The sequence below is a fragment of the Alosa sapidissima genome, chromosome 12, assembly GCF_018492685.1.
Source record: "Alosa sapidissima isolate fAloSap1 chromosome 12, fAloSap1.pri, whole genome shotgun sequence".
Taxonomy (NCBI): Eukaryota; Metazoa; Chordata; class Actinopteri; order Clupeiformes; family Clupeidae; genus Alosa; species Alosa sapidissima.
Window position 1 is genome coordinate 2,563,254 of NC_055968.1, and position 15,987 is coordinate 2,579,240.

Here is a 15,987-nt window from a genome sequence, read left to right on the forward strand (position 1 = left end):
CTGTAAAATTAGTTTATAACCTAACCTGTTAGTTTTGAAAAGCATGCAAACTGATCGTCTTTGCAATTCCCATTCCAGATTTGTCTGTATTGTCAAGTTGTGCAAACAAACGCTCACTTAGTGTAGTGCACTTACAGTACACAGAATTGCTATTTCAACTAACTTGGTCATTGCAACTACAAGTAAAGTATACTGTATGTTTATTAAACACAACAGGTGTATTGAAGTTGTGCTAACTAATGTCACAATTCAGCTAACTGATATGACAAAAATGCTTTTCCAGAATGCCACAGACCTGGCCTACATATTGTTAAAGGGATCACATATTAATCTTTACTGAAATTCAATCTTAAGTTACAATAACAAAGTGACAGTGACACTAAAGGCTATATACTGTATATATACTGTTGTTGTGTAATTTATATGTGATTTATATTGATACATCACCCCATCAATGACTATCCAAAACAGACTAATCGTGTGCGTAGAACTAGTGCTGACAGACACTGATCTGTAGCTATAAACCATACATACAGGTATTCTGTCTCTGCTAAGTTACTGAGGCTAAATGTGAGCTTGATTAGGATTTTTATGGGTGATCTCCTTGCAAACTTAATTGCTGCTAGAAATGGTGGTGTTAGTGGCTGTCCATTAAATGGCACTCTTCTCTCTGGATATTAATATCAACCCAAATGCCTTCATAACATCATGGATACACTGAACTGCAGAAATCAGGCCTTTGAATGCAGTGGTAAAACAAAGTCCTGAGTCACTGTGAAAAGATGAGGGGGTTCCCTGTACCGCTGGACAAACCCAGGTGTGTGCCACATATTGGTGGTACATAGTGAAGTCTCCCCTTCATTGTGCAGTGCTTTCAGAGTGTAGTAAAACAATATACAAATGTAACATGTTGCTGATGGTCTACCCACAGCATTAGAGTGTTTTGGATAGTCACACCAACAGTAAATACAACCGTTAGTGTCACTGTCACTTTATTGTAATTTAAGATTGAATTTCAGTAAGGATTAATATGTGATATCTTTACAAATATGTGGGCCAGGGCAGTGGCATTCTGGAAATGCATTGTGGGAAATGTAACATCAGTTAGCACACCTTGTGTTTAATAAACACACAATATACTTTACTTGTAATGACCAAGTTAGGTTCAATAGGAATTCTCATTAGTGTAAGTGTACTACACAAAGTAAGCATTTGTTTGCACAATTTGGAATTCCTTTTCCAGATTAGTCTGTCAGGCTTCAAGGCAATCAGTTTGCATGTTTTTTTAAACTAAGGTTAACTAACAGGTTAAGTAAGGTTAACTAACTAACTAACTTCACAGTGTAGCAAAACTTAAGCAATTCAAGTATAGTTTACTTGATTTAAATGATCATGTTCACTTTTCCACCTCAACATTAAATTACTCCTTTTAGCCAAGTAATCTCAAAAAGCAAAATCAACATAATCAACAAAAGACAAAAACTGAGTTATACTAACTAAACATTTTAAGTAAGAATACCTATTCGATTTTACAGTGCAAAGTAACTTTCCCAAAACTGAATGCATGTGAGATTCAACACATTCTTCTTGTTGTGTGACTGTGGAATTGCTTTGAATTGCCATGAATTTAATTCCACTTCCTGTCATTCCAATTCAAATTCAAATTCAACTTCCTGCGGGGCGGAGCCAATTCAATTCAAATTCCAATTTGTGAATTGAATGGAGATCCATTCTAAAATTCGGATTTTGCACAAGCCTGGTGTGTGTGCATGCATGTGTGTGTGTGTGTGTGTGTGTGTGTGTAGCTGATAGCGCGCGCCCCCCCCCCCCCATGAACGGAATTCCACGAAACTTGGCATTCATTCAGATGGTGTCATAATGATCCTATCCTTCAAATTTCGTGCAGTTTTGAACTGGTCAGCCAAAAAAAGCTGCGATTACAATGCTTTGTTTTTGCCTTTTCATTTTTAACTACGTGGTGCTATACCTAAAATGAGTGGAAATGGGATGTGTTGACATGGCCCCTGTAGACCAACATACCAAAATAATTTGGTCATCCTAGGCCAGAGGTCGGCAACCCACGGCTCCGGAGCCGCATGCGGCTCTTTGATCCCTCTGATGCGGCTCAGCTCTTGAAAATAATTAATGTGTATTTATTAAAATGTATTTTATTTTAGGCCTTGAACTTTCCACCTCACTTGACTCCGTAACCGTAGCCTGCACAATATTGTTACATTCGCAGTTCGTTGCCATGTCAAAATCAAACAAAATCACCGATTTCCCTCCATTTCAGTCAACGAGAACACTTTAATTGTTATTGTTGATGTGTGCGCATGCTGATAGGCTAGGCTAGATAAGGAAAATGTCAAAAAGGAAACGTCAGCAACCCCAGCTTGCGAGCGCAAACACAAGGCTGAAATGGGAAAGTAGCTGTTGTAACTTTCGGTTATGCAGTGTGTTTGGCTACAATGTTTTTACAGAATAGTTACATAGTCATATGTTATGGGTAATATAATACAATGTGTAACATCATAGCTAACAACACAACACTCAATTTTCGTTGACATATCATTGGCGAAATTGAACATTAGGCCTACCAGAGATTAGATTTGGTGATGGCCTTGGAGTCTGGCTGGCTCATATTCAGTGAGGTGAAGTTTCTTGGTGTGAATGGGCCTTTAAGGCCCATACTTCTGTCATTCCACTTTACATTTCAAGTTACTTGCACATTAAAACTAGAAAATGTATTTAAAAATCCTCTGTTGAATGAAAGTAACTGTACGTTAAATATCCAAACTTTTTCTTGTAACTGTCTTTATGTGGCTCTTCTGAGATTAAAAAAATTATACATTTGGTAAAAGTGGCTCTCCAGGCAAAAAAGGTTGCCGACCCCTGTCCTAGGCCCTACAGTTCTTGAGATATTCACAGAAAACTGTGTACGGCCATCTACAGGCCGATTTGGCACCATGAACGGAATTCCACGAAACTTGATGATCCTACTCAACAAATTTCATGCAGACTGCACGGATGAGTGGATATGAGATAGGTTGACATGGCCCCTTAAGACCAGCTTACACATTTTTTTTTCGTCATCCTAGGCCCTATGGTTAAAAAAACATGACGAGAAAAAAAAAACAAATCCTGAAAAAAATGGGTTATTTAAAATCATTAAAAAATATAGCCGCAAGCGGCAATGGCGGGCCCGAGCACCTGCGGGCCGCAACCTGTGACATTTCAGAATCCAACAAAGCACCGATGTGGTGCAGTTGTAAAATGTACATATTTGATGTGTGTACTATTTGTTTTTGCATGTTATTTTCTGGCACATTTATTTGCTTGGCCAGGTGGAGGCGCAATGCAAGGCAGGCCCATTGTGTGTCATCATATCCATAATATATATTAACCTGAGAAATTTCAGATTATTCATTTTAAGCAAAGAACATTTCTGATACACTTTTTGGCCAGATGGTGGCGCTACACTGCAAAAAATGAATTCTAACCAAGTGTTATTGATCTTATATTAAGATTAAAAAGATTGTTTTTAGTATGAAAAGACTTACCTAGCGCCCTCTCAAAAGATCATTTTGACTTAATTTAAGAAGACTTTAACTTATTTTAAGGAGTCTTATCAAGACAAACTTGCTCAACGCACTGGCAGACAAATTTGCTTGTTTTTAGGACAAATTTGCTTAACGCACTGGCAAATTTGCTTGTTTTCAAGATGAGATGTCTTAAAATAAGTCAAATTTCTTTTAAATTAAGTCAAATGATTTCACAAAAAAGCGCTAGGTAAGTCTCTTTATACTGAAAACAATACCAACTAGTTTTTTTATCTTGATATAAGATTAACTAGATGTACCGCATAGCGGTACAAAATATGACCGCCGCTCAGTCCTGTACATCCATTCCGCGAAAATAAATCACACTTCAATTTGTCTCCATATTTTACTCCATCCCCCACTCTTGAAACTTTTGTGTATGCTTGTTTGGCATGCCTGAGTGTGTGTGTGCGGCTGCACAGAAAGTAGCCTACTGGTGCTGAAAAGGTGAATAGATTGTAGAATAGCCAAAGAAGATGTAGCATTGTTATAAAACCTTTAAAATCTCTAAACAATCACAAGTAGGGCAGTTCATCACAGTTCATCCATTCCAACTGGATTGATGAAAGGTCACTTACACCTGTAGGCTACATTGTATTTGGGAAAAGCAAAAGGTATCAGCATAATGTTATTTTTTTTTTAATTTTTTTTTTTTATGTATTTATAAACAAAAACATCTCTGTCAGTTCCATGCCGTTTTCAACAGCTATCAAAAACAAAGGTCATTTTTGGATGGATGGATTTTTTGTGAATGTTTCTTCTTCTACATAAGATTTTAGTCATCTTTAGTTCATGTAATACTTTATTGTCAATGCACAAATTAAGTAACAGTAGCCTAGTCTGAAACGAAATGCTGTTTTACATCTAACCAGTGGTGAAAATAACTGACATGTCCAAATGGGCCTTGATGAAATGCGTCGCTAGACTGTTCATACACATTTTAACGGGCCAAAGTTGAAGAGCTTTTGTCCGTTATTGTTAGTGCAAATATAGGCTGATTCATGTTCCCTTGCATTGTTTAACTGAGGTCCATGGCTAGTCTGGCTTTCATCAGACCAAGCTCAATCTTTTAAAAAATCAAAAAATAAATAGCGGGCAGATCAGGCTGGGTTCACCCAGCCTAGTCCATAGGCACCCGATATTGTTTACTTTTCCGATTGAGATATACACGCTCTGGCTATTCTAAATGCAAAAATGCATCAGGGAGTTATGACAAAACGGTAACTAACAAACTAGATCCTAATAGAAAGCTGTTAGCTTCCCTAAGCTACAGGTAGGCTTATAAGGTAGGCCTATTTACAACATAAATTGTCAATAGGCTATGCTGGCGACACAAATAAAATCTCCTTTGGAAACCAATGGCTTACGCCTTACAGTATCAAGCGGACTTAAACTGTCATATCATGGCGAAAAGTTGTAATAACATTCACGCAGCTCCATGAGTCAAGGAAAGCGCGAATGAAGTAGCCACTTCTAAATGGGACCCACTACACAGTAGCTTAAGGTGTTTTGCTAAAGCAGCCATAATGAAATGAAGGTGTCATTGTTTGGATACTTCACACACACGTGCTTTTTAATTTCACAGACTACAACTACCAAGCTGTAATCAAAGCACATCGATTCCCCTCTCACACCCTGCACGCACTTAAAACAAAATAAACAGGCGTCTCAGTCTCACGCATGTATAGGCAAAACTGTATCAGACCGGTGTAACGTTGGTAAATCTTCCATTGCACAGAATGATTTTGTAGCACGTGCAATAAATGACAGTCGAAAGATACAAACAGTGCTGCTATACATTTGCTTGGTATAACCGCATTTATAGTTTTCTACAAATGCAATCAATCAAATGCCTCCATCACTCAACCAACGCTAACGTTAACATTACCTAGGTCCTTATTGATATTATAAGATTAACGTACCTGCAGTAAAAACCAAGCATGTCCGATAAACATCCTCAGATTTATTTCGGCTTCAAGAAGAAATGGGAATTACACTTCATGTGAACATCGTCCTATCCTTATTAGATGTTCGCTGCGGTAAATTACAGTCCTTGTATGAAGCGTCCATTGTTTTTTCCAACCCACTTTTAACTTCCAACAAAATTACGTCTCACTGCAACGATGCGCCATCTAGTGGACAAACGACTACTTCTCGCCAATACTGAAAATGCAGCCATGATGATGATGATGAATATTTATTTTGGCTTTCTTTTAATCCTACTGAATTTGTAATTATGTATCGGCCGTTCTAATACCGATAGTATGTGGGTGCCTGTGTGTGTGCATGTGTATATGTGTGCACCGCCATTTACAGGCCAATGAGTGTACAGTCACTAAATGTACACATAACCTAATTTTTTTAGACCCCCCCATGGATGAAATTCTACGAAACTTGGCATATCCCCGGAGAATGCCAGGTCAATCATACACATAAAATTTGGTGCAGTTCTGAACATCTTAACTGAAGATAGGGGCGATTAAAGCAGAATAATATTGCATTTTCATTTTTTACCGGGGGGGAGGGTGGTGCAAATCACAAATGAGTGATTATGAGCGGCCCTTGATAATGTGGGCCCTTGAGACCAACATACTATAAAAGATTCTTCATCCTCAGTGCCACGGTTCAGGTAGTTATTTAGGAAAAACTGTTTTTTTTTTTTGCGGTTCAGGGGGCCCAGCACGGGGGGGGGGGGGGGGGGTTGGTGGTCAAAACGAAGAATGACGGTTCCATGCTATCCATGTGGGGGTACATGCCCACCAAGTTTTGTGTACCCCGGTCTTTCAGTGTCCCGGGAATCCTTGTTGGTGTACGTCACTAAATGTACACATAAATTATTTTATTGTAGGGCCCCCCATGAACGAAAGTGCACAAAACTTGGCATGCATTCGGAGGGTGTCATAATGATCCTACACTTTTAATTTCGTGCAGTTTTGACCTTGTCAGCCAGAGATATTGTGATGAAAACACCTAATTTTTTGCTTTTTAATTTTTAACTAGGTGGCGCTATACATGAAATAAGTGGTAATGGGATGGGTTGACATGCCCCATTAAGACCAACATACATAAAAAAGGTGGACCTCCTAGGCCCTACGGTTCTCGAGATATTCACAGAAAACTGTCTCCGGCCACCTACAGGCCAGTTGGTGTATAGTAACATAAATTAATTTATTGTGTGGCCCCCCATGAACGGAATTCCACAAAACTTGGCGTGCATACAGAGGGTGTCATAATGATCCTACACTTCCAATTTCGTGCAGTTTTGACTATGTTAGGTCACAGATACCTTCAATTACAACACCTCATTTTTACTTTTTTGTGTTTAACTAGGTAGCGCTATACATGAAATGAGTGGTTATGGAATGGGTTGACATGGCCCCTTGAGATCAACATACAAAAAAAAATGGTCCTCCTAAACCCTACGGTTTTCGAGATATTCACAGAAAACTGTGTCTGCCCTACCCTCCTTTCGGGGGGTCCAGTCCAGCAAAAAAAAAAAATCTGACTAAACCTATATGACCGCCGCTTCGCTGCGCGGCGGTCATAATAATCCTTACAAAAACAATAGGGCCTTGCGCCCTTCGGTGCTCTGGCCCTAATAATAATAATAATAATAATAATAATCCTTACAAAAACAATAGGGCCTTGCGCCCTTCGGTGCTCGGGCCCTAATAATAATAATAATAATAATAATCCTTACAAAAACAATAGGGCCTTGCGCCCTTCGGTGCTCGGGCCCTAAAAAAAAAAAAAAAAAAAATAATAATAATAATAATAATAATAATAATAATCCTTACAAAAACAATAGGGCCTTACGCCCTTCGGTGCTCGGGCCCTAATAATCTTTCCAAAAATAATAGGGCTTCGCACCTCTCGGTGCGCAAGGCCGTCCCGGCCTCGTGCACCGTCGGTGCTCGGGCCCTAAAAATAATCCTAAGAAAATGGGTTATCGTATCGTTTTTAAAGGTCAGGTTTTGTGATACTTTCTCGTATCGGTACATGGTGCATTAATAACGGGTACCAACACATTTGTACACATTTACAAAACATACAGCTTTAACTACCAACAATTATGCATACATTACAATTATGATCTGTATATCCTAATGTATACTGTTGTTTATTCTACTCACTTTTGTATGTACGTTTTCCTGTATTCCTAAATGTAATACATAATACAGGCTTACCTTGTCCATCTATTGGTAGCATGGTTTTCTCAAAGCCCAAAGCCTGGAGATACTCTGGACAACCTTCCACACAGCTCACTCTCTCCTACATTAATTATGGTATGAATTATGCATTATGAAGTGAACAAAATAAAGTAATATCCATATTAAATAATGTCCATATTGAACAATTCTTTGGATAACTCCCAATGAGCATAACCCTTTGCCTTCACTAAACCTACCTGAAAGATCTTGTTGCTGACTTTGATCTTCCTGTATTTCTCCTCTGTAGGATTTGCACAGATGTTGTCAATGTACCTGGCCACAAAAAAAAGAATATATATATATATTTAAATGTTAAAGTTGGTATTTTTAGGCGTTTTTAGTATAAAATATCCATCCAATGACCTAGACATAGCAACAGAACATGAAAAACAACCATTTTGACGCCATGTCAAAAGCTGTGTTTGTCCAGATATCCACTGGTTAGCATGCAAACTAGCGTCGGCCCTGCTCTCTTGTGATGCCGCATTGAACCATGTATGGCGCTGTGTTAAATACAATGCATGTCAATGGAAAAGTGCTGTGTGGTTGTGTTCAAGACAACTCAAATCCTACAGAACTCCACATAGCTAGCAGCTTTACATTTACATCAGTTGGGTAGACCCCCGCATATTAATAAATGCTACTTCCTATAAGTGCTGCAATATGAGAACAGTATAGTGCAATAATCTGACATCAAAAACAGACCATCACTGTGAGTGCTACTCGCACTGCTGACAGTGGCTGCGTGATGACTGGTTCTGTTGGCCTTGATCTTGCACAGAATTTCAGAATGCAGACTGTGTAACCAAGCACAAATGGCAAATGACAAAATAATAATACAAAAAAAGGAAAATATCCGAGAAGTGTGCAGACTGGGATGTGCACAGTGACCTCCCTAAACTTTCCCAACATCTGTGGGTCTAGGGTAGCCTGGAAAATCCAAGCTCTTTCACAAAGTGAATAGAGTCTGGTGACTTACGATTGGGATTCCTTTCCGACACTTGCATCGCAAAGGGCGCTAACTTTGAAAAGCTGTTGCTAGGATATTGGTAGGGTACTTGAAGTGGTTTCTAGGGTAAACATGGTTACTAAGTTCTATAAAGAGGTTGCTATGCTGGTTGCTAGGGCAATCATGTTGGTTGCTTAAGTGGTTGCTAGGTTGACATTATGGCAGTGGTTGATATATTGTTGCTAGCTATGCTAGCGGTGGTCATCAGGGCATTAGTGGAGGCTAAACACACGTAAACGCTGGTTACGCACCTCCTGTATTTCAGTAATTAAGTCCAACGTCACAGGTCGAACAGCTTTTTCATCTAAAAACATTTACCAGCGCAGCCAGCCAGTTTTCACAACTTGTAAACTTTGTCACAATCACCTCCATTTATTGAGAGTAAAACAAAATCAGTAATTACTGTAGCTGTGCAGCCAGATGATACAATCAAGGGGTAACGCCCAGGTTTCCACGAAAAATAGGATGTTATTAGATTGAGGCAACAAGTGAATTGTAGGATGACAATTTTATTAAAAGGTAAAAAAAAAATTATTTTCACGGTCTATGAAGAAAAATGAGCGGCTTTGAAAGCCGTTGGACCTGGAAAGCGATTTATTATCATCATCATCACTTAATAACCGAATAGAGTTTTACGCTAGGGCTGTGTGTTGGCATGAATCTGCCGATATGATACATACAGTATAAATATGTTGCAATATATATTTATAAATTGCAATATATTTCAATGTGCGGAACGGTGATATATTGCGAGTCGAATTTTAGAAAAACTCATATTATAAAGAAGACACCATCATACTTATAAAATGTAAGTAAAAAGTTTGCTTTAGACCAGGGGTGTCAAACGTACGGCCCGCACAATGATTTTAAACGGCCCGCACATCAGTCCCTGTTTTTTTTGTGTGTCAACCTGTCTAGGGCATATCCCGTAGCATATTGTTCAAACAGGCGTGCCTGTATAGCCATCAGGCTATTTACAATTTTCTATCACGTAAAAAGTTAGTGAACACATTATCAAAATTAACGCACACACATTTTGTTTAAGCAGGAGACAGAATACGCAATAGGCTAGCCTACTTGTTGTTTTCTTTTACTTGGCTATATGGTTATCAGCACACAATGTTGAGATAATTCACGAACTCAATAGGCTACTCATCATGGATATCACAAGTTTAAACAACGAAAACAGAAAGGATGGAGGCAGCAAAGCTAGAGGAGTTATTCCAGATGGGCAATAACAAGGTAGCCTAGGCAATTGGTGTGCTTGTCAGAACGTTACACTGCGTTACAGCTGTTTAAAGCCAGACGTCACGGTATGCTAGAACAAAACTAAAGGTAACTTTAGTTATAGGGCTGTATAAGTTGTCCAAATGAATAGGACATCGTAGACGTTGTTGTTGTATTATTGCATGTGGATATGGTTATGCTATGTAGGCTACTTTTTTGCAATGCACTGACCTAAAACCGGGAAACAGACAAATATTTTCCACGGGTGAATTTTTTTTGCGGGGGGGTGCGTACCATAGCTGGCTCTCTCTCTTTCACTCACACACACACACACACACACACACACACAGTACCTTTCTTAGCCACAGTTTCTTTTAGTGGTAAGCACAAACAAGTGTTATGGACATTGTTATGCACATTATTGACTGCAGTTTATTCTCATCAATGTCACTCCATGAATGAATATTGATCAGTTGTTAACTAATAGTCCTAGAAGTTGCATTTGAAAATGTTACTGTTGTAGGCTATATTTGTTTTATATTTCAGCCACACTGTTTTAAAGTGGTTAGGACCATTTTTTCACACCAATTTTGAATAAAACATATACAGATTTCATGGTGGCCCCATGCACATGTTCGATTATGTGGCTCTCAGTAACCTATAAATTCAATGATGTGGCCCTCTATGAAAATGAGTTTGACACCCCTGCTTTAGACAAACAATTCAGTACACTATGCTGTACAGTTCTGCCTATGTCAATAACAAAATAAAGTGCTTAGATGTAAACCGATACATCGAAAATCGATACATTATCTTACATTCCTACATTCCATTATCTTACATTCCTAGTTTACGCACCTCTAAACTGCGCTTATGCACCTCTAAATTGCATTTATCCACCTCTAAATAGACTACCGTTCTAACATTCTAATAAGCTTATGCCGTTTCACAATTGTATAGTTAGTATAGTACAAGTCAGAAGAAGCCACCGAATAACAATACAATGGTAGCTCATGGAAGCCTCAAATAATTCCCGGAAGTTAACAACTGACCTGTCGCTAAGCGCCACCCTTAGAACGCTGATGAGCCAATGACAGTCCAGCCTCAACAGGACTTGGACATCAGCTCGGACAACTCCATAGGAAACAACAGGGAGGAGGCATAAAATGACAAATTAATGATTATTTATGGAGTTTATTAACTCAAAAAACCCCGACGGATAACCATGGTCAAACGTTTTGCATGGGGGACTATACTGATAGTCTGACTATACGTTTTGCATGGGGGACTATACCGATAGCCGGTACCCCGAGAGGCTAGAAAACGGGGTATATTTTCATCAACAGTAGCCTACAGGACGTCCCTCGCATTTGCAACAGCTCGACGTAATGTAGGCTATAAGCCAACAACGTGGGCACAGGTTCCCTGTTAAATCCCAAGATAAGACAATATCCTGGCCGGACTACTGTTGTCAGTGATATAAGTATATGAAATGAACATGATTTCTTAATTAACTAATAGTCAGGGCCATTTTATGTTTAATTGAAATACATTTCTTACATATGGTTCCTTTAATGTTTGTCTATTTTGGTTTTATTTTGTAGTTGAAGATCATTTAATGCACATTTGCAGATTTGTTCAAAGGTCTGTTGAAAAACAAGTCATTAAACTGATATACTTGTTTACAACAAATACAAATGTTGCTGTATTTTGTTATTTTTCAATTCAACGTCAGTAAAGCACACTTAGTGCTTCACTTTGAATATGAAAGTTTAAAATAAATCTGTGATTTTAGTACCCTCTTAGGTTAAAAGGTGACTGGTTTGGTGTAAATAACAACTATATTAATACAGGAGTGCACCAAGCCCAGGGGGCTAGAAGTCTAGAGAGGAGCCCCAAAACATTTTGGGCATGTGAGCAAGGATGGGTTACTGATTGAGCCTACCGAGCCCAAGAGGTCAAGGAGCCCTGAAGCCCAAGTAGTTACGCAAAGTCACTACCTCAATTAGTCAAAAAGCAAAAGGCTATGAATCTGAACAAATTTGGGTATTGCCCTTCTCCAACTGATCATCCCGAAAATACAGCAGAATACAGGAAATCACATCGACCAAATTCAGAATTTTCTGGGGATTTACCCCCAGCCCCCACTCACTGTATTAATTTATAATGTAATATTATAGCGTGACATTTGTGTCAATAATCGTCAAGCACAGGTGACTCCGCGTTGTGGGAGTGGCTGTAATATGATATTATTGAGGATATTCACCTTTTTCATTCCATCGAAATTATAACAAATACAACCACTTTCAAATGAAAAGTTGCGGTGATGAGATCTTGACCCAGTCCCTCTACTAGTCAGGTTCATCCATCGAGTGTTCTCTACACTAACGTATTTCTCATCTCCTTTGTTACAGATGAACTTTGGAAGCTTTTAAAGCCTATTTCATGTTACATCTTGAATTTCTGACCATTGCCAATTTACTGTTTTAACTACCAAGTTTTACCTGATCCAATGCTATGCGTTTGCCTAGATTGCCTGGTCTGTTCTGTAGCCTACTGTCTCTGTTTTTGACTGTGGGTTCTGCTGTCATTTTCTGGTGCCAAGTTTACTTGCATGGCACCTCAGGCATTAAGGCGATTATAGTGCTTTAATCGGATGCTTTGGGGGTTTTTTTCTTTCTCTCTCATCAATCAGTATTTAGCACTTTGAGTCCCTTTTCTGGTTTGTTTTAGAGAGTTTACTAGAGTGGTGGACGCCGAAATTTTGACGATTGGTCCCGTCTCGACTTTTCTGACTCGTTTTGAATCGCCTTTACTGCTTCAGAGTGGCTGCCTACAGGCATGCACAAACATGTCCTTAAAACAACCCTTAACATTCGTTTTCAAAACTGTGCAACTCACCGAGTGGTTAGTGGTGGTAGTGGCACTCAATTCGACTTGCATAGCACCAATACAGTGTAATGAAATAGTTTATATATTATATATGGATCATGCTACCACAAAATTGGAATAAAATTGTTTTTATTTATTTTACTAAGAGGATACTTTTATCAAAAAATACAATTATCTTTTAGTCACTAAAGTTAAAAAATCAATCAAATAAGATAGATAATATTTTGATGTCAGTTTGACAGTCTTTGTGAGATTCAGTGATTAAGAGAGACATATTGGTATGATGAGTAAGTTCACCGCTGGGTTATATTATTAAAAAAAGATTTCAACAATATCTCCATGATGTATGATGATACAATATCACACTCTAAGTCAAATAATACAATTCCATGACTTTTCCCTGACAAAAGTATTTTTTAAACTGCCACAACAAAATTCCCTGATATTCCATGACTTTGCCCCAAAAAAGATACAATTCCCTGACTTTCCATGTCTGGAATAGACTTTGCAAAATTCTGTGATATTCCAGAAATTCCATGACCTGTGAGAACCCTGTATCTCACATTTCACATCCATTCACATCCAAGCAAATGAACTCAAGAGATATGCAAATAACAGATAGACAAACATACAATTGTTCCTTGCTTTATAGATAGACAATGTGACTGGACACATACACACAAATGGATGGATTTATCTCAGTCTGTTCTTACTTGCTCACGATATCCACTGCTGCTTTAACTTTCTCCTGGTCTTTGTTGAACGTGTGAATCATCATGATGGAAGCTTCAACTGGATCCTCTGCAAATGTCTGGAGACAGAATTTACAACAGTTTCACATATCTGCATGACTACTAGGGATTAGGGGTGTAAAGATTAACCGATACGTATCGGTATCCGTTTTTAACGTGTAAGATACGGCTACATCGATACGTGAAGCCCCGTATCGGAAAAAACCTGAAATGAACCGGTCATTATATCGATTTACTTGTTATGAATCGGTGCACAACCTTTTCTGCTCGCTCAGACGCTCATTTACGTTCCAAGCACCGTGTTCACCCCACTTCTGGTTTTTAAACTATACGTGGCACGGAATTGTGGGTAATGCAGTTCGTTTTTGGTTACATTCATTGCCCAAAGTTGTCAAATGACCTCATTACCCATACATCTATTGCAACTTAAGCATGTGACAACTTGCACTCGGTCGGCTTTTGTTTTTCGAAATCCAGCGCGAAATTAACAACTTACAGCATTCCTAAACAGCAACGGATAGTCTGTAGAGTAGCCTTACCTTTGATGAAGGGATTTCCTTAATGTTAAATAATAATTTGGCCCTTGCTGCTAAAACGATGCATAAATTATTAGCCAATGATTTTGTTCATATTCACTCAGACTTGTGCATTAGGTCTACTGTTGGAACAAAATAAGCCCTGAGAGTTCATTGATTTGTTTTATTTTATTTCGGTATTGTCTTACCTCAACAAGGCTACAGCTCCATGAAAACAATCAGATATAACTATAAAATCTGTAAAGTCTATAAAAATGTATTTTTATGTTGTATTTGGCTGCTGTGTTTGACTGAAATGTAGACTATTCTTTTTTCATTTCAATACAGTATATGAAACAAACCGCAGTTTAGATAATCATATTCACACATTTTGTTGCCTAATTGACAACCATGATAATTGAGAATATAAAATGAATGTGCACCTTGAGCAAATTATAAAAAATCTTTCAGAATGCTTTCCATTCTTGAACTGCAACGAATTGCATCGAATCGTACTGAATCGTTTTTTATAAACATGTATCTTTTCTTGTATCGAATCGTGCCCATGTATCTAGATGTGAATCGTATCGTCTTTTACATAAGAGATTCACACCCCCACTAGGGATGCAACAGTACAGTGTGCCCACGGTTCAGTATGCATCACAGTTTTTGGGCCACAATAACTGTGCGGTTTCAGTATTTTAATAAAAAAATTAGGGCTGTCAAAATAACTGATTAATTTCGATTAATTAATTTGAGAAAAAATAACTGATTAAAAACTGTAAAATGAAGGAGAGAGAAGAAAATGTGCTGCCTAGATCATTGATTTGAACATTTACTTTTAAAAAACGGCCTGATGGTGTTGACAAAAATAAAGTGTTGATTAAAATAAAGTCCTCTGCAATGTCTGCTGCAAGGAATTTGCATATCACCGGAGTTTGTCAACGCTAAAGTCGCACATCAATGGAAAGAAATAGTGTTGACATTGAGGAGAGTGTTCATTTATTTTCATTGTGTCCCCTAGGTTATATCTGTGGCCTGAAATGCTCTATATGTGAAAAAAACTTCTTCCCGAAGCACTTTTGAATTTATTCCTCAGCATATTAGGTCATATCATAGATTATTATGGCCATTATTTGAACAGTGAAAATAATAATAAAAGAGTTTTTGAACTTTAATGTCACTAATGCTGATTATTCAATGATTCATTTGAATTTAAATATTTAAAATACTTTCTCAGCAAAAATTATATATGCGATTAATTTAGAGTAATTAATCACAGAGTATGTAATTAATTAGATTTTTTTTTTTTATCGATTGACAGCCCTAAAAAAAATATAACCCACAAATTTAAACAATTAACTATTGCCTATAGAAAAAAATGGCAGTGTGATTGACTAGGCCTAGTTTTTAACTATAGGGTAGTTTTCAACTGCTTTTGTGCAACTACCAGTGGAGAGAGCTTAGGTGTCAATTTATTTAAAATTTCTCTCACTGTGATGTTTGGTAGAATTCAAAAGTTATGTTATCAAACGTCGAGCGCATGGCGCAACAAGGTGTTCCTAGGTTTCTTAATCAGTCATGGGTGTGTTTGGGGCGTAACATCATTTAGACCAATGAGAATGACATTTGTCATTCCCTTTAACGGTAGTGTCAGTCAACAACAAAGGCAGTTATACGCAGAAAGTTTCTTTCACCGTACAGTTATTGACTGACAATGGGTTACTATAGAAAACATAGGCTGGAAAAAGCAACACTTACCCTAATATTTTTCAAAATGAC

The 15,987-nt window shown here is 38.1% G+C and overlaps 1 protein-coding gene across 1 annotated transcript in view; it reads right to left on the reverse strand.

Moving 5' to 3' along the window:
* The window catches only part of ubxn6 (UBX domain protein 6), a 37,297-nt gene that overhangs the window by 13,431 nt on the left and 7,879 nt on the right, over positions 1 to 15,987 (reverse strand). The window contains exons 5-7 of the mRNA XM_042056196.1: positions 13,652 to 13,749; positions 8,008 to 8,083; positions 7,787 to 7,871 (exon numbers count right to left, since the gene is read on the reverse strand). Of these exons, the coding sequence (XP_041912130.1) occupies positions 7,787 to 7,871; positions 8,008 to 8,083; positions 13,652 to 13,749 (259 nt within the window). The remainder of the gene's footprint in view (positions 1 to 7,786; positions 7,872 to 8,007; positions 8,084 to 13,651; positions 13,750 to 15,987) is intronic.